Genomic DNA, 26,332 nt, shown 5'->3' with positions numbered 1-26,332 from the left:
ATAAAAAATCTTTATTTTTAGGTACTTTTAATTATATTTTCAGTCTCACGAGCGCCTTTTACGAATAATATTTCCAGGAACACGGAGCGGACGCATTGAAAGCGTGGCGGTTGGAGCGCGTACGAGAGGACTTCAGGATCGTCGCTCTGGGACTTCCCGTCCCCCGCTATCCCGGCAACGCTCTCGATCCTCCTCTTCGGTCTCGATTCCAGGCCAGGCTCGTCGCTCCCAAAACGTATCAGGTATGTTTTAACTATAGCTATAATCACAAACGCAAATATACATCGTCTTAATTAACACGCAAAGCAGTTTTAAAGTAGCGTAGAAGTGTCGTTATCTTATTGCGGCGAAGGAATGAAAATATGAAGCTTTTTTCTTGTCGGATATGAGTAATTTGTATCACAGTTTCTATTTTTTATCGTGTTGATCTTTTTGACGGGAGCTTCGTAAAATTCGTAATTCAATCCGTCCGATTCGTAGCCATCTAAATTATCGAAATCGTACTCGTCGCTGGAAGTAGTGTCCCTCGATTCGTACGGATCGGGAACAAACTTTTTATTTCTCGCTGTTTGGTTTTTATAAGACTTTTTACAATTCACCGTCGTAGTCTCCGAGATGAACCTCTCGTTTATAGATACGTATTTGCATTTAATCTGCTCACCGTCCGAATGTGACGCCTTGTACGTTTTTCTCGGGAAATCCGCACACCAAGAGCCGTTCGACTCTTTCATCTCCGACAAACTGTGATGCAAGGATAGTTTAGTTTTTAGATCGCACTTTAACACTTCCTGTCCGGCGAGATCCAACCATTGTAAAACTCTCTCCGATAGTGGATTATGACACGTAGACTCTATTTTGGGCGTAGTCGGCGCATTTCCGCATCTCTGTAATGTCGTAGTCTTCGGAAGCGAGATTTTAGTCGCATTTTGTTTTTGCGGGGATATTTTTTGTACGCAGGCAGCCAGAAATGGCACGGCGTAAGCTTCGTTTATGCTGTCCGAGGAGTTAATTTTATTCTTTTTGTTCTTTTGAGATAATCCAATATCATAGTTTTCCGTTTCCGACAGAATCGCATGTCTGTATCCTCCTACCCATACTGTTTTGACCAACAGGGGTCGCTGTGATGTTTCCCAAATCATTGTTTACGACAGGAGTTGATCATGATCGATCTGAAATGAAATAAAATTAATTTGTTCATTATTTATTTATATACTATTTTATGTTACTATGTATTATAACTAAAATATGAACTTATATAATAATTCTATTGACAGTAATTAATTTTCTTAGATATAATAAAATAATAGTTTTACAAAATTCTGAATGGTCGTTAATTAAAAGAAATATACGAGGCACATTAACCATTTTCGTAAATTTTTATTAATATTGTATTAATTTATTATTATATATTAAATTTATACACATTTGTTAATTTGTTAGTACATATACCTAGAAGTGAGTTAGTTTTACATATTTTTTCATAATTATTGTCGTTTTTCATTTATTAATATTTTATATTGCATTTTTAATAAATTATTAAAAAAATCAGTGATATTTAACGTTTTATTGCTTCGATTTATTTTACTACTTTTTTGTATTAGTATATTTTAATAATTTATTTTAACACTTTTCGATTATTAAATTTCGTTAATTAATATATCGATTCAAAGCCTCTCAATAGTTTTTATAATATTAATATAAAATATTTTTTTATGTTAATTAATTTCCTACTCTTTAATTTATTGATATTATTCACATTAAATCAAATTAAAAATAATGTTTTTTATTTATTATTTCTTCAGCTATATATGTAAATATATAACTATCTGGGGTAACGCAAAACAGTGAAAGATCGACCACCTTACATGTACGGCGATACCGTTCGAAGGGTTGATTCATCTTGTACATTAATAAATAAATTTTTTATTTGACAAATTTCTTCTTTACAAGTATTATTGATATATTAATTCATTGACATAAATATGGCTATTTTAGGAGGCTTGGAGTCGTAAAAAATCGACCGACTCCGACTCATTTTTATAATTTTCATCAACATGTTGAATGCACTAGTGTTTATTTTCCACGCTTAAAATGATCAAAAGCTTTCCATAAACGCTGACTTATTAGAAACAATTATTTTTTTACGATCTAATTCAGTTTAAATCACTGATGAAACAGATTAAATTTAGATTTAGTATTATTAAAGATTTAAGATTAGATTTAGTCAACCTGACAATATAAAACCAATAAAATCAGCTTTTTTCGTTGATGTTATTTTCATTGCTATCAATTATATGTGGCAAAAATTATTCTTATTAAAATTGTTAAAATCGGAGTCAGAATCGGTAAAATTTTAAACGACTCCACAGCCCTGGTTTTAGGTTATATTAATGTTTTGTCTATATACATAGATTATATCCGTATTTAGGCAAAGGAAAAGTTTCTATTACCAATATTTTCAAACTAACTAAAACTAGGATATGTACTACTCGTTCATTAAAACAATCATCAGAGAGATGTCTTATTCACTCTTATGTTAAAATTTAGAACATTTAATTTATAATAAAAAAAATCGACTAGAGATAATTTAATGGTTATTTATAAAGTTTCTACATTACTACTATTGTTGCTTATTGTATAAGAGCTTATACCTTTTTATATATAATAGTAAGTATTTGATAATATAATTATCTAGCTTCCTAGGAGGGAATCGGTTTTGTACATAAACTCTTATATGGTAGTTGCTTTTCCATTATTCATCTTGCTCTATGGGACTTCTTTATTTAAAATCTAAGGATTAATCTACCATCCAAATTGAATCCTAAATTTTATTTGTTCAAGTAAGTTGTGTCGTCAAAATAAAGAGAGAGTTGGTAGTGAATTAAGATATCACTAATGTTCACATTAAAAGTTAAGTTTGAGTATATTCCCTTGGTATTGATGTAGTAACGCTATATTGCCTCTTTCTACAATAACGATATTGTGCGTATGAGATTAAAAGCTACATCAACTTTGAGTAATTAAAATAAGAGTCCTTATTGTTTCGAATGTATTTTCTATATCTTATAATATATAACAATACCGTGTCTCTTTTACTGTTGAATTTTTGCGAGATATATTTTACAACTAAAATGAAAACAATAAAGTACAATAGTATAAATTAACTGTCATAGTTCATAATACACTACTTGAATATTGTTATATTTTATCAAATAAACAGATAATATTATTATTAAAAAATATTATTTTGTATATCAACATCTATAAATAACTTAAGCTTAAAATCATTAATGCAGTTTATTTTGTTTTTACTTTTTTAACATTGTTACATACTGTACTTAAATATAGGAAACATAAATTCCTATATTCAAGTACATACCTGCATTTTAAAATCTAATGAAAAGCATATTTGAAGACTGCAAAACTAAATTTTTGTGAATATTAAAATATTCTATGACTAAACTACAACACATCTACCAATTGTTAAGTGAATAAAAATATCAATATTTTAAGAAACCATTTTAATAGAAAAATATATTTTTTACCAGACCCCTGAGGGCATCATGGATCGCTTAGTATTCGTTTATAAACTGAAGTTATCAGTTAAATATCTGATTAATGTATTCTAAAACTAATTTATATATATACTTATATAGGGAATATATGGTTTATTGATAAAAAAATATTGTTTATTTAGAAGAACAATTTAAATATTTCATTAAATCATGCAGATCTAAGTGAAACTTGTGTATTATAATATAAATTAGCATATAAATAAATAATCATATTTTTTTGGCTCACTGAATTAAGTTGTGAATTACTGCTATAATTAAAACAACAATGCTATTGTAACATTAAATATTATAATGTATGTTTTCCTCACTTAAATCGAAGTTTCATCACGAGCTGCGTCGCGAAACAAACGTCGACATGGTTCGGCGTCGGCCTCGCCAATGTCATTTTCTCCACCTCTATTCCAGTTATAAACCGTGTCGAAATGCGCCCCAACGCCAAATACTAGCGCCCATTTACAATAAATTATTTTCACCCTCAACCCCCACGTCGAATTTTTCAAACGATATCGGTTTGGTTAGACAACATGTCGAATAAGGGACTAATCAAGATTATTTTTATCCTTGGAGAACAGACTTTAGAATGATTGGTGGAATTGTTCGACAACATTCGATCCGGGATACGGAAAAAGTAGGAAATTTTAATTGAACTTTGACACGAACTATTTACTTGTAAAAAAATATATTGGGAGGTTTGAAAACCAGAAAAATGATAATTGCATAATAACGCTATTTATGTATTAATCTAAGTGAAATTTTCAAATCACGATATACATAAATAGCATAATTCTCAAATTCAGTAGCGTTCCAATCGTTCCATTCGATTTTATGCGGCTCTTGAACTTTTCGTTCAAGACACAAATTTCACCGTAAATATCATGTTCGTACCGCAATTTTAAAATGCCGTTTACAAATGCATTTTCAATATTTTAACATGTTTTAAGGTTTGTGTGTATCTTAAATTATTAGATAATAGTTTTAATACAGATTCATTACATGTCAATGCGATCAAAGGGCTGCAAATAATATTTGCAGATCCACAATGAGCTGAAAAATCCGTGGATTTAATCCTTTTTTAGAATTATAAACAATAAACTAAATACCAAAATTAATTTGAATAAATATCGCTTTCACTCTATTTGAAGTGAAATGGCAGTTGTGATTAAAGCATCCAAATATTTCGCATAGCGCAGCCACATGGGATTAGAAGTTTTAATAAGATACAATTAAAGTAAAAATATCACGTTACTCTATCAATCACGACAAGAGCAATTTTTTTAAATAGCGCTGCGCGGCTAGAGAATCTAATATGTAGTTTTATTTTAATAAAAAATGCATATTTTTAATAAATTTAAGTTTTCTTTCTCCCTATCATTAATATTTAAGAAATAATTACATTGTAAATCAACCTTGTGAAACTCGCGGCCCGCAAGCCGTATGCGGCCCACTGTATTTTTTGCGGCTTAAATAATCTCGCGTCATTACCATCTTGATAATATTTAATGACCCGGACAAAAAAGTTCACATCGAAAATATTTTTTTGTTTACAGATGGTGGAAACTAAAAACAAAGAAACATATCAGGCATTTTACGAACAAAAATGTTTGAGGTGACCTTTTTTATTTTTTTGTTGCCCACATAAAATTAAATCTTATATTTTTGGCAGTGATCGAATTTAACTGGCCCTTTGTAATCCATTAAATAGTAAACTTACTATGGCTACAGATACATAATATATCGCCTACGAACTGAACAGATAAGCAAATTTGGACTATTTAGAGTTTTTCGAATTGAATAGAAAATAAAATGAACGCTTTGTTCCTTAAAACTCATAATATTATAAATAAGATAATTAGCTCTAGCTAAATTAGTATACAACTTTGAAGAAAAATCACATATATTACACTTTTTTTATAAATTTATTACATAATTGCTTTATTAATTTAAACAGTCAAGAGACCGCGCAATGGGAAAATCGATTATTTTCAGTGATATGAATAAATTTGCTTTTTATAGGCTCGTTGGCCCAAGGTATTGAAAATAGGGATTTAACTGACGCCTCAATATAACGTAAATAGAATGGCTTTCTCTTATAGAAATTTAGAAACACGCAAATAAATATATACATATTATTATATTTATACCAATATATGCTACTCGTGTGTTTTATTTTAATAAATTCGGAACTCATTTTAAGATTGTTCCATTGATCTCTTGAGATGCTTTAAATATATGATCCCAGTATCAGATTCTCCCAAAATTAAAATTAAAACTATTTCATATTGGTTTAAATCCGATACATTTAGTTATGACAAGGAGTTGGTTTCGTAGTAAAAAAATACATTTGTTACGTGTTAGTTTTCTTTTTCACGAAACGCGATCCATTGATATATTACTGTCTTAAAACCTTGAACAAGTTCGTTCGATTTAGCATTGACGCTAAAATGGGCGCAAATAAGCAAAAAACATACATATAAAAATACACTAGCAGGAATATATTGTACACAATTAGGGTTTCTTGATTTTTTCATTTCTCGAGAAATTAAAATTCTCATTTTTACTTCACGATTTTTTAGAGAAATTTTAATAAATAAAAAAATATGTTAATACTATATTATTGTATATACAGTTTTTATTTTTTTGTCAATATTTAAGCATATAAATTATATTATTCATAGTAATTAAAATATAAAAGAACTTAAAGAATGGTAAAACATTTATCATTTATTATAACATATTAGTAGATACATTATTACAAATTGTTCTAAAAATAACTACCATCTAAAGTGGGATCGGTCTTTCTTGTTCTTTTTTATCAGGAAATTTTCTATAGAAAAAAAACTGTGGAATACACCCAAAGATTTTTGCAACCTGCGATTCCCACGCGGAGCGATTTCTTTTTGTCTGATTAATGTAGTTCTTAGATTACCGACGAACGGACTATTGCTCTCACGAAAACTGCGGAATGCGAAATTACCCACATGGAACATCGCTCTCATTGAATATTACTCTCACAGAACATTGCTCCCATTTTTTTAAATTTACTGCATGAACATCGGGAATATGAGTCAATAGAAAGATAATTTTTTTTAAATTTCGTGGTGTGAAATTTAAAAAAACAACTGCAGCACATTTATGATAGTCAGAATAAAAACTAAAAACGGTCACATATTTTATACAGGAAACTTGAAGTTACCTATTTTATTATCTCATTCCAATCGTGGTACTCATATATGTGTCTGTGCTTTTTAAACAACTGTTTAATGAAGTTCAATAGTATTAAAAAAAGAAAAGCCATTATTATTAATTATATTATAATTTTTATTAATTAATCAATATACATTTTTATTAATTAATCAAGATGCATTTTTTAAATCAATTATAAGCGTTTTAGTTGCCAACTTTGGCCTACCTCTTTTCATCCCAATCGGTATCTATTTAGCCGCTGGTATAGTTCGAAAAAATTTAGTCTGACCATGTGTCAATATAAATCTTACCAATTAATATAAATTCTAACCAATTCTGATCATATAATATTTATTCTAACCGATGTATTCTGGCCTTTTAATATAAATTCTGACCACTATATTAAAATCTGACCCGAAAACTGCGAGCCGTTTCTAAACTGGGACGTCATTTGTGGTGGGCAGGTAGGGGCATTTGCCCCCCTCCAATTTTCAGCATCTCAACGCCTAATGATCTGCACATAAATGCAACATGTTATTTTTCATTTTATAAGATTTAAAACAAATGTTTTTAATCTTTTTTTCTGCTTCAGAAATATTTTTTAACACTGCTTTGTGTGCAGCAGATTCTCTGTGATTGAATTATCTTATAACCGTATTTTGATATCAAAATACGGTTATTAATTCAATAAATGCACCAGTATTTTGGTAAAAAAACTATATTTTTTGTGTTCTTATCTTCAAACATTAAATGATTTTTTATAAAAACTAAATTGCTCGCTTTTCGTACATATCTTTTATACATATATAATCTTCTAGGCTCTAGGTGTATTATATATTTATTTATTGTCAATAATTAATGGCATACTCGATTTATTCGTTTTAAGAAGCAAAACTGCGCAATGGGAAAACATGGTGATTTGAATAAATTTGTTTTTCGTAGGCTCTTAAATATTCGTCAGCCGATGGCACTGAAAATAGAGATCTAACTGACGAACGCCTAGATTACGTTAAAATTGTATAACATAAATAGATGAAATGTAATGGGCGTAATGGCTTTCCCTTGAAGATATTTTAGAAACACGCAAATTACGCAGTTTATTTATATATATTTTAATATAATTGATTTAAAACTATATTTGAATTTAACGCAATCCTAATCTGTTTTGCAATTTAAAGATATATTTTTTGGATGAAATCTAAAAATATACTGGGGATCTTTATTTGTAACATTTACTTACATATTTTTGAGAAAAATGTGTTAATTTTGAAGACATGTAAGAAGTAAATTCACAATTCAAATTATCAAACCATTCAACGTTTAGTGGTAGAAAGAGTTTTAACCCTTTCCACACTATGCATACTAAATGATGGGCAGCCGAGTTGGGTCTTATTATTATTATAATAATTTTAGGTAAAACAATGAAATATGTTAATGTACTGTAGACCATTTATTTCAGAGAAAAATGAGATTCAAACTCATTTTTTTTTCATTATAATTAATTGTATTCATCCTGTTATTACAAATGTATTTTAATCCTTAGCTATATACAATACGTAGTCTCGTATTCACGTATAACAGTAGCACATAATCGATCGTCTGCACGTAGCTGTTCAGTTCAATTTTTTACTTTCAACTTGAAATATGATTGCGCACAAGTAGACACATTTATTCCTTTAAAAAATACACAATGAAAAATGGAAAGAGTACCACATTAAATTTAGTATTTATAAGCTATTAAATATTCAATATAGGGACTAAGGACAACATATTTTTATTCCCTTTAGGTAATTTGAATATTCGCTCCCCGGTTTTCCATGAACGTTTGATGGGCAACGAACCCTGCCATGCACATGCAAATCTGATAGGACACCGGCTCATATATAGGCCATGCGTCCACTCCAAGACACGAGACAAGAATTTCCCAGTTCGGGGGCGCGTGTCGTGTGAGGAGTGACACGCGAGCATCCCAACAGTGTGTAACACTTGGGCATTATTAGCGCGCTTATCTGTGTAGTGGCACAGGGTAGATAGGGTAAGAGAGAGAGGATATTATCGGCTCGCCCCGCTGGCGGCGCGTGGCGTGCCTAACCGGCATTACCCTCTGTGGAAAATAATTAGCGCACGAGTTCCATTCGCCGTAATGGTTTAAATACGACTCTTATCATTATCCATCTCTCGAAAGCGCGCCGTTTCAATTTGCGGCGGCCGCCAATCTAACTTTCAAAAATTGGTTACGAATTGCTACCGTTACGAATTCGACTTACACACCTGAAACATGCTCGGCTAATATCCATTAACGTCGTTAGTGTAAGTTACTAGTTGCCTATACCTGTGACTAGTTAGAGAACTGTTATTAATATTCGGAAAATAATGATCAAAAGTTCAAGTAAAATTTTAAAAGCATTTTATTTTGCGGTTGCTTAGTACGTGCTTCCCGATTACTTTAATGTCACGGCCCCCTAAAACTAAAAGAATTAATTCCCGGCCCCTAATTTTTTTCTTGTTAAAGGATTTATTTGGCAGTAATTATTACAATTATAATACACATATTTATAATACGCAATATTCCTGCGCATACGCTTACATCATCTCTGTGTATATAAATATGTTTTAATATAATGTCTTATTATTTAACATACTTAAATATATACATTCCCTAAATATGTAATGTGGAAAAATATTCTTAAATGAATATTTGTATTTTCTTCTGAATATTTTCGCGGCCCCCGCGAGAAATCCTACGGCCCCCAATTTGGGAAGCACTAGCTTAGTACATCCTGCATTTTATTTTGTGAAATTAGTAACAAGTTATTAATTATAAATCATAAAAGGCTTGCCTCTGCTTCTTATTTTGGAACCCAACGCGCGTAGTTTCCAATGCGTAATGTTTCGGTAAATATTTGATAAAGAACCGTTCTCGATATTTCTCTTATAGTTAATCGATCGTTAAAAGATTATCAAAATGATTTTTAATTTTTTTTTATTAGTTCATCAGTGCCAACTGATAACATTTCACTCAACTTATTTTCAAAACCGTAACTTCAACCTGCTTAAAATTCATGGTTACACTATACGATGCATTTAGTAGCAGTTTTTCAATATTAGGAACTGACATGACAATTTTAAACACCAGGCGCAGCGTTGCTATTGCTATAAATTCGTAATAAAAACATAGGGTTGTTTAAAAACTAAATACAATATCATTTAATACATAAAAATGGGAAAAAATGTTGATTTGTTGATTTCGTTAAATTAACAAAATACAGTTGAAAAAACCTAACCTCAAATTTTGTATCCCCTAGTCCCCCCTATAGCGTAGTATTCCTATAACGAAGTCCCAATCTCGACGCTATAGGGGAGTCGACTGTATTTATATTTACGATGTTTTTTATCAGGGTCTTAAGAGAACCTGTCCAACAATAGATTTAGGATAGTAAATAGAAAAGTGGTATAAGTCGTTAACTAATACATACCAAGTTCTATGTATGTTCAAATCCAATATTAAATCTAGTACTTTTTAATTTCGTGTCTATGAAATCGGAATTAGTGATTATTGGATAATTTAAACTTCGACCGATCTTCACAGATTAGGTATTCCTAGTTTTACCTAATCTCGCGGATGAATAAAAAAATCTGGCTAGGTCATGCCTAGTGACATACTCAAATATTGATTGTAAGCTTTAATAATAGTTTATAATTAATAAAATAAGATAAAATTTAAAATAAATAATAATGTACAATTAATTCAATATGTATTGTACTTAGGTCGTTATGTTCGTTATGACGTCTTATTTTTGTCAGTTAAATGAATATTTTACCTAAAAATAGTTGTTTTGACCTAAAAATTCCAGACAATACGCTGTTTTAACAAACATCAACTTTATAGTTAAAATTAAATAAAACACGTGATCGAAGAAAACTATTTGTTTGTGTTCAAATATGTGACTTATGAACTATTGTGTTTGAGAAAAAGGATTGCTGTTCAGTTATATAGTAGGTGAAAACTAAAGTTTTAGTATTTTTTGCGGTTTATAATTTGCAACACTGACCTAGAATTATCGTCTTTGAAACGTCTAAAATAGACCTGATAACACGCACGTTTTGACAACGTTCTTGAAACGTCCTTGTTGAAACTCTTAACGAGTGCAATGCTTACAAAATTATAGCTTGTTCTTGCTACTAATTTGTAAGCTAATTTTGATTACACTGTCATATCATAAGAATACTTCAACATCGCAAAAATACGTTTTCCTATCTTAACGATTATTGTAGAATATTTTTCCAAAAATTGCCACAACTTTGTGCGTTGTTTTCCGCAAATAATAAATATATGAATAAAGGTATACGTTGAGGGTTTCGCGATGAAAAATCACATATGAGAATCATTTCCATATTGTGACACTGTGATGCGCGAATTTGATTTAGCACAAAATTCGCATGGTCGCACGCATACACCCTGTCACGCGAAGTCTTTGTGACATGACCGCAAAACGAGAGGTCCGAAGCGGTTGGCGAAAATTCGCAACCTTTTTTCATATATCTATTTTTACATTGGGGTAAACTCGGGGAAAGCAGACATATACCTATAACTCTTGTTTGTAAAATAAAATAACAAAAAAATATTTTATCATTATTGTTAATGATAACATAATAACCTCGAACGATAAAAAGATAATATAGTAGACCCCCCCAACAACACGGTAAATTTCTGACGTGCTATTTGGGTGCATATAGTTAGGGGACTAGGAAATACTATTTTTTTTTGCAATACGTACATACAAATCAGGCTCGTTTAGTGAGAGTATTTCCTAGTCCCTCAACTATACGCACCCAAATAGCACGTCCCCAAATTTACCGTGCTATTGGGGGGTGTACTGTATTATATTTTTATCGTTCGAGGTTATTTTGTTATCATTAACCATAATTATAACATATTTTTTTGTTCTTTTTTTTCCAAACCATCTGGAGGAACAATTTTCAAAACAAACTGCTAATGAAAACTTAATTCCAAAAAGTATGTACATGCGATAATTTAATTTTGTTTTGCAAAGATATGCCTTTTTTTGTGTGTACATTACTTTAAAAATTAAAAGTTAAATAAGATAAGAAAAAATATATATTGTATGTTACATTTATATAAACATAATTATAATCATATAGCCCCGCAAAGAATTTTTTTCTAAAGCATGTAAATGTAAAATAAATCAAGTTACTTTTTACTTTAAAATGATTGGAAAAAAAATCAATTGAATGAAATAATAAATTAATAAACATTCATACACTACTTTTTAAATAATTTTATTATTTCCATAATAATATACATATATTCTGAAAATAAGTATGTACACGACATAATGAAAATAATACACATTCAATTAAAGGCCGAAAGTATTAGTAAATATAAACAAATTAATACAAAATATTTTCAACAAATTGATACAAAATATTAAATACATTATAAAATTTGTAAAATTCGTTAGCCCCTCAATACGCAATGAACGTGTATTAAAATTAAAAATCTTACATTTTCTTAAAAAACTTCCTTTTCCTTAAACCGTGTGAGTGATGTTCCGTGTGAGCAATATTCGTATGAGCAATCTATTTGTGATTAATGTTCGTGTAAGCAATCTTTTTGTGACCGATTTCGAAATATATCAAATTGTTAATGAAGTACATCAAATGTTCGATTAATAAAAAAAATCTAAAAATATCCCTTAATTTGTGTTATTTTTTTTAATTTCAGGAACTAAAGTTGGATCAGCTTTATGAAAGTTAGTCTATCGTTCGTTCTCATGAACAAAATTCTATAATGTGTCCGTTTGACTTAATTATCCCCTTTAGGGATATGTATATATATAGCATTTATATACAATTTATTGGAACACAAAAGTCATTTTTTCTCCACATATATATAAATAATATTACATTATAATATATATAAAAAGTATAACTTTTATTCAATTGTTTTAAGGCCGCAATAAAACACTGCCAGGCCAAAAATCGATAGCGGCATTAAAAAAACTACCGAGTTCAAGTTTGCGACTTTTAGAAAAGAACTGAGCAGACATGCGATTTTATTGTTCTTCAGTCTTGATATTTATATATAAATTTATTTTCTTACTGATTCAGGAACGTATCTATTCATAAATTAACACAGTGACGTCTAACAGTTTTATAGATATTAATATACTATATGGATAAAGGTATTGCGAAATTGTGAGACGACATTTTTTTGTATTTTATTGTAGTCTTGCGTAATCGTAAATGTGTTTTTTTAGACATTCATTGTGATAAGCCATTGTTATTTATTATAGTACCAGTGTTGCGGTGTTCGTTTGGTATAAATTATGATAAAAGGGTAATAAACGTATTTTATGTATTTAGCATTGATAATTTACTGTGTAATATTCGTATTACTATGATTATAACAAGCAAATATATTCGAGAATTTCCTTTTTTACTGTTTACAGGAATACATGTGTTGAATATATTTTTTACTCAGATGTATCATTATGCTCGAAATTCGTTTTTTTAATGTGTATATTTTTCATTTTCTATTTATACGTTATATATGTATGTTCAACATATCGACTGCCACCCTTTTATATAGCAAAATAGTACATAAAACATCTACGCCGTATCGAAACTAGTTCGCCTCGTTCGGATTTTCCTCAATGGGGTTGATAATCTTGCGTGTTCGAGAACTTTTATAAATCTGCATTGCTACACAGCATTATTTCTTTTCTCTTTCTCTTTCGCCACCCCACACACGCCAAACACGCGTCATTCTAATGCCCAACGCATTTTAATCAATTTGTGTGGGGGCTTTTTTATTCGATACGATACTACAAAGAAGTCAGCCGTCAATTTCATCCAATTTTCAAGTTACGAACGGCGACAGTAACTATGTCAATTAGCAAAGTTTTGCAGTAGAAACGACGACAAAGTAAAACGGAGTTCTGGTATGAACGAGGAAATGCACATTTTTCATAATCATGTTGTGTTACACGAAACAAATTAATTTAGCAAATTGTCGTGGTTCAAACAAAACGTTGTGATTAAATATTATTATCAATCATAAATGTAACGGATATTAAGATTGCTCAAAGAAAAAATGTGACGTCTTAAATCAATATCACATACGCTTTCCACGTTGCTTTTATACCAATTCTCGAAATCATAAAAATTTAATATATACATATGTATCCGTAATCCATGGTTGGATTTTTCGGAACTTTTTAATATTATACTCGTTTAAAGGTATGTATATATTGATTTGAGAAGTTACCTGGCTAATTGACCGCAATATTCGTAGTGAAAATATTTATAAAAAAATTAATGCTGGACCGTCCACGACATAATTTGAGAAAAAAATCATTATTATTGTGTATTTATCAATTTGGTTATCGATAAGACAATTTTTACAATCTGTCGGTTAAAACATCATTAGTTCACATACTTTTCTAAAAAATCCTTATTTAAGTTAGAGTGATACTAACTGCTGTCAATATTACCAGTGAGTATTTTTTAAGCATTCGATAAATAAAAAAGCGCGGGTTCGAATCACGGCAACAGACTCGAATTTTATTTATAAAAATATTATTAAAAACCGGCCCCAACTTCAAAATAATAATTTATTAGTAAATTAATAAAGTAATAAAATAAATTATAATACACAGATGTCACTGATTCCCAGACTTGAAACGTACTTTTATGTATTTTTTATGACTGAGTTACCCAGCTGATTTTCCCCGTTGTAACGCATTGGGTTTATCATAAAATATAACTAACCTCATATATAGCGTAAGGAAGGCGGTGTATACCTGCCAAAAAGCCGTTATTTGCTGACCTGCATCTTGTGCTTCTTCTCGAGAAAAATGTCGAATCAAAAATTCTCATTTCTCGAAAAATTTTGTAAAGCATTTTTTATAATATAAAATTAGATTTGTATGAATATTTTTAAAATGTATACAACTACTGTTCTTTATATAACGCTTCATAAGTAAAGGCGGGCTTATGCCTAATATGCATACTTCTTGCAAGGTCTGGAAATGACAAAAAAATATTTATAAATCTTAAACACCGAGCTCACCTTATTTTTCTTAAGTAATAAAAGAAGACACTCAGATAAGAAACCTTTTCGAATGTTTGAAAATATGCATACTTTTTCGGAAGATCGAAAGTATTTAAATAACCAACCAATTTTTTGCGATTTTCTATTACTCTAACCGGCCGGCGGTTTTATCTTTGCTTTGGTGATATAAGAACCCGCTCCGATATGAATAAATTACGCATGGGAATCGGCACAATGCAAAACGATTTAGAGCTATTTTTCTTTTTCCATAATCCAAAAAGGTTTTTTATATTGTTTTTGTAAAGTAAGAACAGCTGTTATTGACAATTGTCTCACGATCATTATTGACAGCTGAAGGTGCCTTAATTTTTTTTTGAAATTATAAATTCTGAGCTATGCTCGAATTTTCGAAGAGAAATTAAATAATCGAAGAAACGTGACAATAATACCATTAATTAAATAATTGCAAAATCTAGAATCTTGCACCAGTTAAAAAAATGATTTCTTTAGCTATTTTTCAAAAGCAGAAATATGTAAAATGGAGAAAGAAATTATTCGCAGATTATTTAATGGCTCGACGAATTCTAAGGACCCTCGCGACTCCAGTAAATCATTAGAATCCATAAAAAAATTTAAAATTTATCATTGACGCAACAATTATAGAAAGATTTTTTTCTGCTTTACAGAGAGCAGTGTAAGAAAACCTAAATCTTACCGATTAATGGAGAAAGAATTCAAAATGTTTTAATCGACGGGCAAGTGAACAAATAATTTAAAGTGAAACTTTCAGCTGGTCACTTTTGACGATATTTAACAAATGGAATAAATGACAATGGTCCTTTTTGCAAAAGGTTGAACAATCACCTTCTAGTATACAAGGCTAGACACCTTACATGTGACGTCATCAGGAATAGTGTTACTGATTAATGTCGTTTAAAATATAGATAATTTCTTTCGTGAAGTTTTTCTATTGAAATTTGTATATTAGTATACAATTTTATGAATTTAATTTGTATTATGTAATACCAGTGGCGTAGCTAGGGTATGTGCCGCCTGGGGCAATACTTAAAATTGCTGCCCATACATTTTCTTGCAGGGTCATAAAATCAGCATTTCTTAGAATAATAAATTGATTATTGTTAAGCTCTTGCTATTCGTAGATTTACATAAATTTTAGTTTATTCAGAGTTAAGAACCACACTAGACGATTCCATCGCGAATATGCCGCCCCCAAGTAAGTGCCGCCCGGGGCGGCCCGCCCCCTCCGCCCCACCATAGCTACGCCACTGTGTAATACACATTAAATTTATAAAATAAATTAGAGCAATTTAAATGCATTATATTATACATACTCTTTAAAAATCAGACGAATTTCATGACATGTTTTAGTCGAAGTCTTGAGAAAATAAAATCAACAGATACACGAAAAGCAATATAGAGTTTATCTTTTATAATATGTTCTTCCAAAGATAGCTTTGTCCTTCTTGCAGTTCAAAGTGACTTATTTTCGCTCCTTAGATTTTAACATTAAGTTAACGCTTTAACTATATAAAGGGACATTGCAACCATAAAGTCTAAATCGTTTATTTACTAGTTGGCCATTTACAGCCCACTTTTAATTTCTGCTTCACGTCAATTATTATTGAATGTCGAAGAAATCCGAAAAATCCCGAAGTTGTAGGTATTACTTGTACGTGGTACAAAAGTTCTGTAAGCTCTTCCTCTAATACTGCAAATAGTGTGGCGCTAACAAAAAATCTCACGTTACTGTGGCCATTAGTTGTTATTCCATCAGTTCTGTCATCCACGGCTTTCCTCATTATGTGCATTCCTTATATATTAAAAAAACGATGGTGATACTACAACAATTCACAGATGTAACTCGTTTTAAAGAACGTTGTGTATTTTGACTTTATATAGTGTTCTTTTAAGCATGAAGATAATTTTATGAGATTTCTTAATAAGCTGCCGCAGTTTCACTATATCTATACTAACTAATAAAAAACAACTTTTATGGTTCACCTGTCTATTTTCGTATTTTCCGAAGCAAAACTGATTTACACTCCTCGCCGCCGTTATCGCGGATTTTCCATCGTTATTTACCGCTCGGGCTTTTAGAATGTCGTCGCGCTCCGTTTTGGGGTCGCGCATACTAAATCGCCGTTTGCAACTTTATGACAACTCTTTAGTCACAAAACGCTGAAATATAAATGTAAGTATGCTCGTTGGCGAAGTTCGTGAGGGCGGCCTCAGGAGTTGCATTGCGTGAGGGCCGACACTGAAACGACAGATTATTTTTCATGCATTTATTGCCAGCCATTCGATGTGTTGACATGTTATTCTAGGACACGAGGGAGAAGAGGGTGTTCGACATTTCCGAGCATGTAAAATCTTGATGTATTACGATTTTGAGGTGGAATAGTAACGGACGTCTTCTTTTATAAAAAGTGACATTTACATGTTTATAATTTAAGAAAGACTAATTAAATGATTTGGGCTAATAATGGGTATTATATAGAAAACATATGGAAATCCGTACATGTGCTAGAATGGCTTATTAAATCTTAATACGCGTAGCTCTGCTAAGAGGCGAGTTCGGTTGGTTCATATGGAACTTTGTTCATATCCTTGGCCAACAACCAATTATTTATCACTACTTGTAATGCAGTCTCAGTGGAATGTTTTTCTCTGAATCCCGATTGTCGTTTACACATATTTTTTTGTGAAATAATAAAATCCTTTAATACTACATCTTACTATATAGCCAATGAAAACTATTTTCGAAGTTGCTCCCAAAAAATATATTTGAATAATGGAGAAGATTAATTAGAATATTTTTTTCTAATTTACAGTTACAGAAATAAATAATGAAAATAATATTAATTATTAACTAATTAACTAATAAACCACCAGAATATTTATAGGGTAAAAATAATAATAAATGTTTTCGGGGAAATGAATTTAAGATTTTACAACCAACCGAGAACGGACTTAAAATCTAAATCGTATATATAAATCTTTGCTCACAATTAAGCCAACATCAACGGAAAGCGAGCGAGTATTCTCAATAATCCATTAACTTTTTGACTATCCTATAAAATATCTTGATATCCAAACACTAAAAAATGTTATAGAATTCGTTAATCATCCGTGCCTAGGGCTAGTGGAACGAGCGACTTGAAACTCAATGTCCTATTAACCCTATTATGTATAGGCAAATTCCAGGTGCTCGAATTGGCGAGCTGAATTTGTCGCAGAATAAATTTCCCCGGCGATCATTACACCGTGGGAGCATTTATGTAAATAAGTATAGCGTGACCGTGATCGGGAACTTCTGTCCCGGTAGGTCGTTGCATTCGCGTGTTACTGAGACATCCTTGCTCGTCCTGCTACTGCCATTGGTGCAATTATCAACGTCGGCATTATTATAATAAGGATTTAATATTGCTACTCTGCCGGCATTGTATAACCGAAATATAGGACGTACAATCTCGAGGGTAGACGCCAGCCCTATTTGCCGAAAATAATCCCGGAGAATCCCTGTTTTTCTCTTCTTCAAATGTGAATTTATATAGCTTCATTCGTTCCCGTCAACGGAGACATCATATAAATTGAATTCCCATAAATCGAAATACGATATGATAATATTTACTTATTTTTATGAATGCATATGTATATATAATAGATAAAGTAGGTCGTGTCGAAAATAACTTTACGTGATATTACTTTTTAAAACTAAAATAACTCGAAAGTTCAATCGTACATCGCATTTGTAATACGTATTTTTAAAATGCCAATGAAAAGTTTGAGTTTTAATAGTCGTGCATGTGTATGAAACATATAAATGTGTACTTAAAAACATTATGCTAAAATTACAATAGTAATAACATACACCATTGATATATTGATCTAATTCTTGAGAAACGTCTAGTTACCGGTGATTAAATACAGGTTCCAGAATTTATAAATATTAGACAATCATTAACAATGGCGTGTTGGTTATTTAGTACTAGAACAGCACCAGTTAAAAATAAATAATATTATGTCACGTGCCGGTTGACTCAGCGTTCATGCAATAGCTTGTGTAAAGCGTCACTGCCAATGCCCCCTGCACAATACACGTTAACGCGACTATAGAAATTCGTATCCCAGCATGCCTTGCATAAAGTGATTAAATCATTTTAAACTTTTTTATCCTAAGAAAGTAAGTTGTATTATTTTGTATATTCGATTATATAAGGCGCATTATGTTCTCAAGCTCTTTAATTACTATTACGTAATAAATTCCAACTAGAGCCTTGTTTTATATATTTTCTATGTTTAAAATAAAACACCACTTGTTTCATGATCAAGCTTTACTAGTGTTGCACGAAAGTCAGTGCTACAGTTTTGGTAACGTCTATAGGTCGCAATGACCACCATCAAATGTTCCGACGTTGATGTTGCTTCACTGCGTAAAATTCCAAAAAATACAAAAGCCTCAACAATAATTACGAGATTCATGAACCAAGGAAGGACCAAAAGACTACCCACATGTGTTTCGTTATTGAAACTGTTTCCAGAAAACTCGGCACCCACACTCATAGATCGAGAAATGAATCTAGCCAAATATGTATTTAATTTTATAACAGTCTCGGCTATACTTATTATAATTTATACAATAAACCCCCCAATAACACGATAAATTGGGGGCGTGCTATTTGGGTGCCCGTTACTTTATGTGTGAGAGAGCACACGTACGTATTTTCTAGTCCCCAATTTACCGTGTTATTGGGGGGTCTACTGTACTTCACAATCGCTCAATATGTAAAATATTAGCTTTCACCTATTCGAACTGCGCAATTGGAAAGTGTTAACTAAATTTGCACCGGTGATATTGTTATATAAAATATTCCATTATTTAAAATGCTAATGCTAGAGAGCTTTGCAGAAATTAAACGGCGAAACACTATTATTTCAAATACGAAATGAGTTAATTCGTGTGGCATTTTATTTTTCTATAAGGGTACGTGCTTAGTAAATATTATTTATATTGAGCACTTTTACCAACTTTCATCAAACCCCTCCTCACCCAACCCTTTTCGCAGATAAAACGCTTTGTATCGCCAGTGTGCGTGCACGATCGAAATTTTCGCAAAACCAACGTTTTCGATTAAATCTCAACCCTTCCGCCCTTAATTTCACCGACGTGTCACGCTCGTTGGCCGACTTTTTTTTCATTTCGTCGGTCGTTTTGACTTTTTGCGAATTTATTACTTTATCATGTGTATAAATATTGCTCGGTTCGAAAATTGTTTCTTTTTTTGTATTATACCTTTCCTGGGCCAGACCTACGCAAATTGTTAATGCCAAGGACGATCAGCGAATAAAAGCAAATGCGTCTGTGGCGTGACGCCGATTTTTTTGGGCGATATATTTTGCCGTAAAAGTCGATTAGATGCAATTCCCTTTTGTATCACCTTTTCTTTGATGGCATAGTGATTTCTAAGGCGATCGGCTATTTAATTTTCAAAGTTTTAATGAAAAACTTTATAATTCGGTTTCATCAATTAGCTTCACGAAATCAAACCCTTCTAAAATTACCGCACCCCAGTGAAATACTAAACCGATTACCAAAACCCTTTTACACATAATTTTAATTTGAAAGCACCTTATATAATTATATAAGTTTCCTGTGCTTGTGATATATAATTATAATACTATCAGAAACTAAAAATAAACAAAAATGTGAAAGACTGTTTTAGCAGTTGACCTGATTAACCATGCTATTTATATTACTAAACGTCTTTATATAGCGGCTGTCACCGCCGTTCAGTCAAATTGCATTTGTGACACGTTTCTACCATAAACTGATACCACTAATACAGGATGACGTAAAAGTAACTTTCCTATTTAGTTAACAGTAATATATCCTTTGTGTATCCTGAATTTACCCAATTCATCGGAATTTCCGATCGTCACGTACATCAGTATAACGAAAATACACTTGCGCGGAAAGTTGCATTAAAGTAGCAAGACTGATAATATTACGATCTATTAAGATGTATTTGTTATGAAAGCGATTAGTGTTGGTAAATAACCAAATATGTATTCTACAACATGGCAATACAAAACCGCGTTCAAAAGATCGAAAATCAGGGGAACATCTGGAAGCTGAAATTATAAATTTTGCATAATTCGTCATATTCACCTGATATAGCACCTTCGGATTATCACATCATAAAGTCAATAAAACCTGAGTCCGCAGGAAAAAATTAGGACGTGAAATATAAATTTTTTTGAATGGCATACTTTGTACTAAAAAATGGCGCTCTTATTGGGACACCTTTATATTTAAGAATACGTCAATATATATGTATATAAAAATAATGTCTGTATTTTAATTAAAATTTTAATTAAAAGTTATATCACAATTATATTAGTAATATACGTTGAAATGATAATTACACTATTTTTTACTTAAAAATAGAGAAAAATATAAAACAGTTGAAATTAAAAGTAAAATATATTTGAAAACCAAACAATCACCAATTTTAATAAGATTTTCACTGTTTGGAATTTTCATTTGCGCAATAATCCAGTCATCCCACACTACATTCCGTTACTTTCATCTGACTGGCAAAAAGTTCATGGATTTTAAGTAGTTAGGATTCGGGCATTTGATCTGCAAACTTATTCTCTATTACTTCTGTTTTAGGAACTCCTTTTATCGTATTCGAATTCGCCAAAATCAGAAATTCTCCGCCACGAGCAACTGGTCAGCATCGCCAGCACCATCTCAGGATTGACCCAGCCGTCCGATCGAGATTCCGAAAAGCTACCCTTCAAGATCGACACCATGAATCTGATGGACTTTCCGCTCGACTCTCTGCCGGCCGCGCTGAAAATTATGGTAATCAAATGCAGTTTTACTTCTTCGCTAAACTTGAACGACCCTTCCGTGCCTCGCGGCGCTTCTTCGACTTTCTTTGTTTTGGGCGCCGACTGCGATTACTTTATTTTCAGCTCCTTTAATGAGCAAAAGCTATTTTCGCGCCGGTTTTGTGTAGTCGTATCTAAAGAGAAAACTTTTTTCAATCGCGTCGGAAGACACGCGACCTAGCCATCAGCTCCACCCTCCCTTAATAATTTACGTTTTTGGCCACGTGCAAATAGCACTGCACTCTCCTCAATTACTCTGAAAAACCTCACTGTCTTCATTTTTCAGGACAACAACCCGCACATCCAAGCTCACAAAGTATTGACTATGTTCTATCCGTACCATTCTTTCCATCAGAAAGATTCGATTGGTAGCCTTGAAAAAATATTCAAAGCATTCAACGCAGAATATCAGTATTCTTTAACCGAACAAACTGTCGAAAGTATCAAACAAATAAGTAGCGAGAATGATCCAAGTGACACGCGAGCTGAAATAGAACTGAATATTGGAAGCAAAAATATAAAAATTTCAACACCCTGCGGCCAATTTGTTAGCTCGACCATTAGAACATCTAACAATTTCATTAAAAATGATTACCATAACGGAGTGATTGCTGATTTAATTCAAGCTCACGCCGTTTCCGACATTTGTATCATAGGTGACAATTAAATAATTTTATATTTTAGAATATAATTGAAACTTAAAGTATCGTTTATATGTAGGTTCTAAAGGATGTGGCAAAAGTCAGGTAGCTGAAGCTCTAGGAAACATGTTAGGATACACAACCGAAGCTATGACTTTATATCGCGATATGTCAGCAAGGGAGCTGCTACAGCAGCGGGAAACTAAAGACAACAATACAGGCGACACCAGTTGGCGACCGTCGCCCTTAGTCACAGCTGCTCTCGAAGGACGCCTTATTTTATTGGACGGAATACACCGTCTTCATCCATCGACGCTCACAGTGCTCCATAGATTGATTCAAGATAGGGAATTGCAGTTATATGACGGAACGAGGCTTTTAAGGAGTGATCGTTACGATGAGCTTATCAAGAGTGGTTATACAGCGCAATCGTTGAAAGATCTAAATGTTTTTCGCATACATCCCGCATTTAGAATGATCGCTCTTGCCGAACCACCGTCTCAAGGCAACAATTGGTTGACTCCGGAAGTTTTGGCATTATTTTCTTTTTGTCAAATGAGAAATTTTACTAAAGATGAAGAAGTGTTCATTATTAAAAAATTGGTAAGTATTACAGCCTTATGAATAATAATGGGTAATCCTATTATATAATTTAAAACATAGCTCTTTTTTACATATACACTTCATTTACAATTTTTATCGCAACTCGAGCAGTTGAGCTAGGCAACTTTCTTCCTACAAATTCTCCTATTGAATTTAGGCCAACACAAAAACAAGAACCTCTTTTTCGTGTAGTATATCATTCGACCCTCGCACAGGAACATGATTCCTACCCCTTCTGCTGCCAAGCAAACTAAGATCATAATGCTTACACCACCATGTTTGACCATTCATACAACACAATTGGTGAGATGTTCTTCTCAGACTTTTTGGGTGATGCTCATAGGTCCATTCTCGGGCCAATTTTATAGTATTAAACCAGAATACCAGTTAAAAATAGTTTGATTAAAATATGTAAATTTTAATGGATGCCCTACTATTAAGACCAAGGATTTATATCCATTTCAATATAGCCTTTGAATTACTATTTCAAATTAAATATTTTTTTTAGTATGGATCTGTATCGAAATCATTGATGACTGTTATTGATTTAGCCCATCTTTTAAGGACATCTAAAGATACGACATTAAAAAATCTATCGGAATCGCTATCTACTCGACAGTTAATACGTATTGCGAAACGTATGACAAAGTATTCTTCAACTTCAGCATATGATATTGTTCAGCACACCTTTTTAGCTAAATTTCTTCCCAATATCGCTAGAAATGCTCTAGAAAAAGCTTGCGCATCATGTTCCGTTAGCGAAAACAATTTTTATAAAAGTTTTAGAAGAGACAGTTCAGAGAAATTAGAATGTAAAGTTGAAAATGGAACACTGACAATCGGTTCAACCAGCGTTCCGATTTATGCTACCGAATCCATGACTAAAGTGCCAGATATACTATTCTACGATGTGCCTCAACATGTTAGATTACTTGAGTGGCTCTTACAAGATTTTATAATGGGTAATCATCTACTCCTCGTCGGTAATCAAGGAGTTGGAAAAAATAAAATTGCCGATCGGCTACTCCAACTTCTCAATAGACCCAGAGAATACATCCAATTGCACAGAGACACGACGGTTCATTCTTTAACGATTCAACCGACAGTTAAAAACGGTATTGTGATTTACGAAGATTCGCCTCTGGTGAAAGCGGTAAAAAACGGACACGTTCTAGTGATTGACGAAGCCGATAAAGCGCCTACACACGTTACATGTGTTTTAAAATCTTTGGCCGAGAACGGAGAGATGATATTGAGCGACGGACGGAAGATTATACCAAAAAACTTAGAAGAGAACTACAAAACGACTAATAAAGATTCGTTGATTATTTTGAATGAAGATTTTAAAATGATCGTCTTGGCGAACAGACCAGGTTTCCCATTCTTGGGAAATGATTTCTTTGCCTCGTTAGGCGATTTGTTCTCTTGCCATGCGGTAGATAATCCATCGATAGATTCAGAATTGGAACTGCTACGACAATACGGTCCAGATGTGCCTTCAGAAATAATTACTAAGATCGTTAAAGCATTCTCAGCTTTACGTAACATGGCTGATCAAGGTGTCGTCACTTATCCTTACTCCACTAGAGAAGTCGTGAATATTGTTAAGCATTTACAGAAATATCCAAATGATAATTTAGCAAGTGCCATTTCGAATGTGTTTGATTTCGATCATTACACGACAGAAGTTATCGATACCTTACTTGATGTACTTAAACAGAGCGGTTTGCCTACGAAAGGCGTTTTACAAAGGAAGAAGGTTCAGAAACCGATTCAAGTTACAATAGAACGTAAAAGCGGGTTAGTATTTGATGATTTTATTAAAAATCATAAAATTTTAAATACAATTTGTAAGTCATTAATTCTAGTTTGGACGTATCCGGTCCAAAGCATGGTAAAATAGACCCCAAGGGTGATCCGCACGTCGGAGGTAACACTTGGGCCGGAGGCACTGGTGGTCGCGATACTGCTGGACTCGGTGGCAAAGGTGGACCTTATCGCCTAGATGCCGGACATGCAGTTCATCAAGTACCTATGAAAATAAATAATCCTTCTAAAAAAATATATATTTTTTGTACTACATAAATATATATTATTTCAACAGCTATCAGATGAAGAAAAGAACGACATTCCGGAACATGTTAAAAAAGCAGCTCGTGATATGAACCGACGTGCTTTTCAAGAACGTTTACAGGAAATTAGAATGAGTGAATATGATGCGAAACTTTATGGAAAATTCTTAGACGCTGTTTCAAATCAAGTATAATACAATCTTGAAACATTTGTTACATTCAAGATATTTGTACAACAGATATGTTCAATTTTTAGATTGGTTCACTGAGGAGTATATTATCATCTTTACAAGCTCATAATAAAGAACGTCAATGGATGCGTCATCAAACTTCAGGCGATTTTGACGATACTAAATTAATCGAAGGTACGAATTTATTCGAACAATGTCTTCAATTGCATTTTGTTCATGTTTTTTAATGCTTGCTCGTAGACAATGTTTTTTAATAATAATTTTCATTTGCCATCATAAAAAGTATTAATCACTGAGTCAATTCCTGTCACAACGAATTGGGAATACAGCTGCTTGAAGTCAAAATATTAATCCTCATCTTGCCTCTATAATGTAGTTTTGATGGATTCAAATTTCTTAGCAGTATATTACCTGTGTGATTAGATTGTGCTATGATTCGGGGAATTTAAGTACTTGTAGTGTCTTCTGTCTATTCTTGTCAATCGATAAAAAAAACGTGCTACAACTGGTATCTTTTGAATTGATTTCATCGATTTTTTTTCATTGGTTTATACGTTTTTTAAGCAATTTATTACTTTTAATATGTTACCACACCTACCTATATATGTATATCCATCAATATTTTTCATTATAATCAGGGAAAATTGCTAAAAAAATATGTTGGAAAAATTAATAAGCATTTTTTTGAGATCTTTTAACGGGCAGTTGAAAAAATAAAAAATATCGTTGATAATGTATGCGACAAAATATATTTGGAATGTATTTTGATATAAAAAATATAAAATACATTTTAATAATAAACATGCGGGCTATATATCCCAAACCGGTACATATTTTTATCAGGCTCTTTCACGATTGTGGTCAAATTCATCTGCATGGATGTAGCTTTGCAGATGAAACATCTTTGGCCGGACTTATTTTCAGAGAGCACGTTGAAAACCTTGCCGTCTATCATTGACAGAATCAATTTGTGCGTTACAAAAATATTTACGCCATCTATTTGTACAACAGTAGGCACAAACTCCCGAATTTGTTTCTGTTTCTTGTTTATAAATAAACTTTATTGTTC

General features: G+C 32.2%; 2 protein-coding genes across 4 annotated transcripts in view; one reads left to right on the top strand and one right to left on the bottom strand.

Annotated features, from left to right (window-relative positions):
* Positions 1–26,332, top strand: part of c12.2 (von Willebrand factor A domain-containing protein c12.2) — a 30,194-nt gene that overhangs the window by 2,241 nt on the left and 1,621 nt on the right. For 2 of the 3 annotated variants that reach the window (XM_088203753.1, XM_088203754.1), the window contains exons 5-12: positions 78–242; positions 21,533–21,727; positions 22,043–22,412; positions 22,477–23,000; positions 23,509–24,800; positions 24,869–25,028; positions 25,105–25,260; positions 25,329–25,437. In XM_088203753.1, coding sequence (XP_088059879.1) covers positions 78–242; positions 21,533–21,727; positions 22,043–22,412; positions 22,477–23,000; positions 23,509–24,800; positions 24,869–25,028; positions 25,105–25,260; positions 25,329–25,437 — 2,971 coding nt within the window. The remainder of the gene's footprint in view (positions 1–77; positions 243–21,532; positions 21,728–22,042; positions 22,413–22,476; positions 23,001–23,508; positions 24,801–24,868; positions 25,029–25,104; positions 25,261–25,328; positions 25,438–26,332) is intronic. The other variant, XR_015812238.1, reaches the window with a different exon arrangement.
* LOC148226138 (uncharacterized) lies at positions 11–3,958 on the bottom strand. The gene is made up of 2 exons (XM_088203757.1): positions 3,884–3,958; positions 11–1,169 (listed from the first exon to the last, which is right to left on the bottom strand). Exon 2 carries the CDS (start codon positions 1,137–1,139, stop codon positions 339–341), a length of 801 nt encoding a protein of 266 aa, XP_088059883.1. The 5' UTR covers positions 1,140–1,169; positions 3,884–3,958; the 3' UTR covers positions 11–338.

Source organism: Plectrocnemia conspersa, unplaced genomic scaffold, assembly GCF_051122295.1.
Source record: "Plectrocnemia conspersa isolate PC_06_02 unplaced genomic scaffold, ASM5112229v1 ptg000014l, whole genome shotgun sequence".
Lineage (NCBI taxonomy): Eukaryota > Metazoa > Arthropoda > Insecta > Trichoptera > Polycentropodidae > Plectrocnemia > Plectrocnemia conspersa.
The sequence above is the reverse complement of the archived record's forward strand: the minus strand, read 5'-3'. Positions and strand labels throughout refer to the sequence as shown.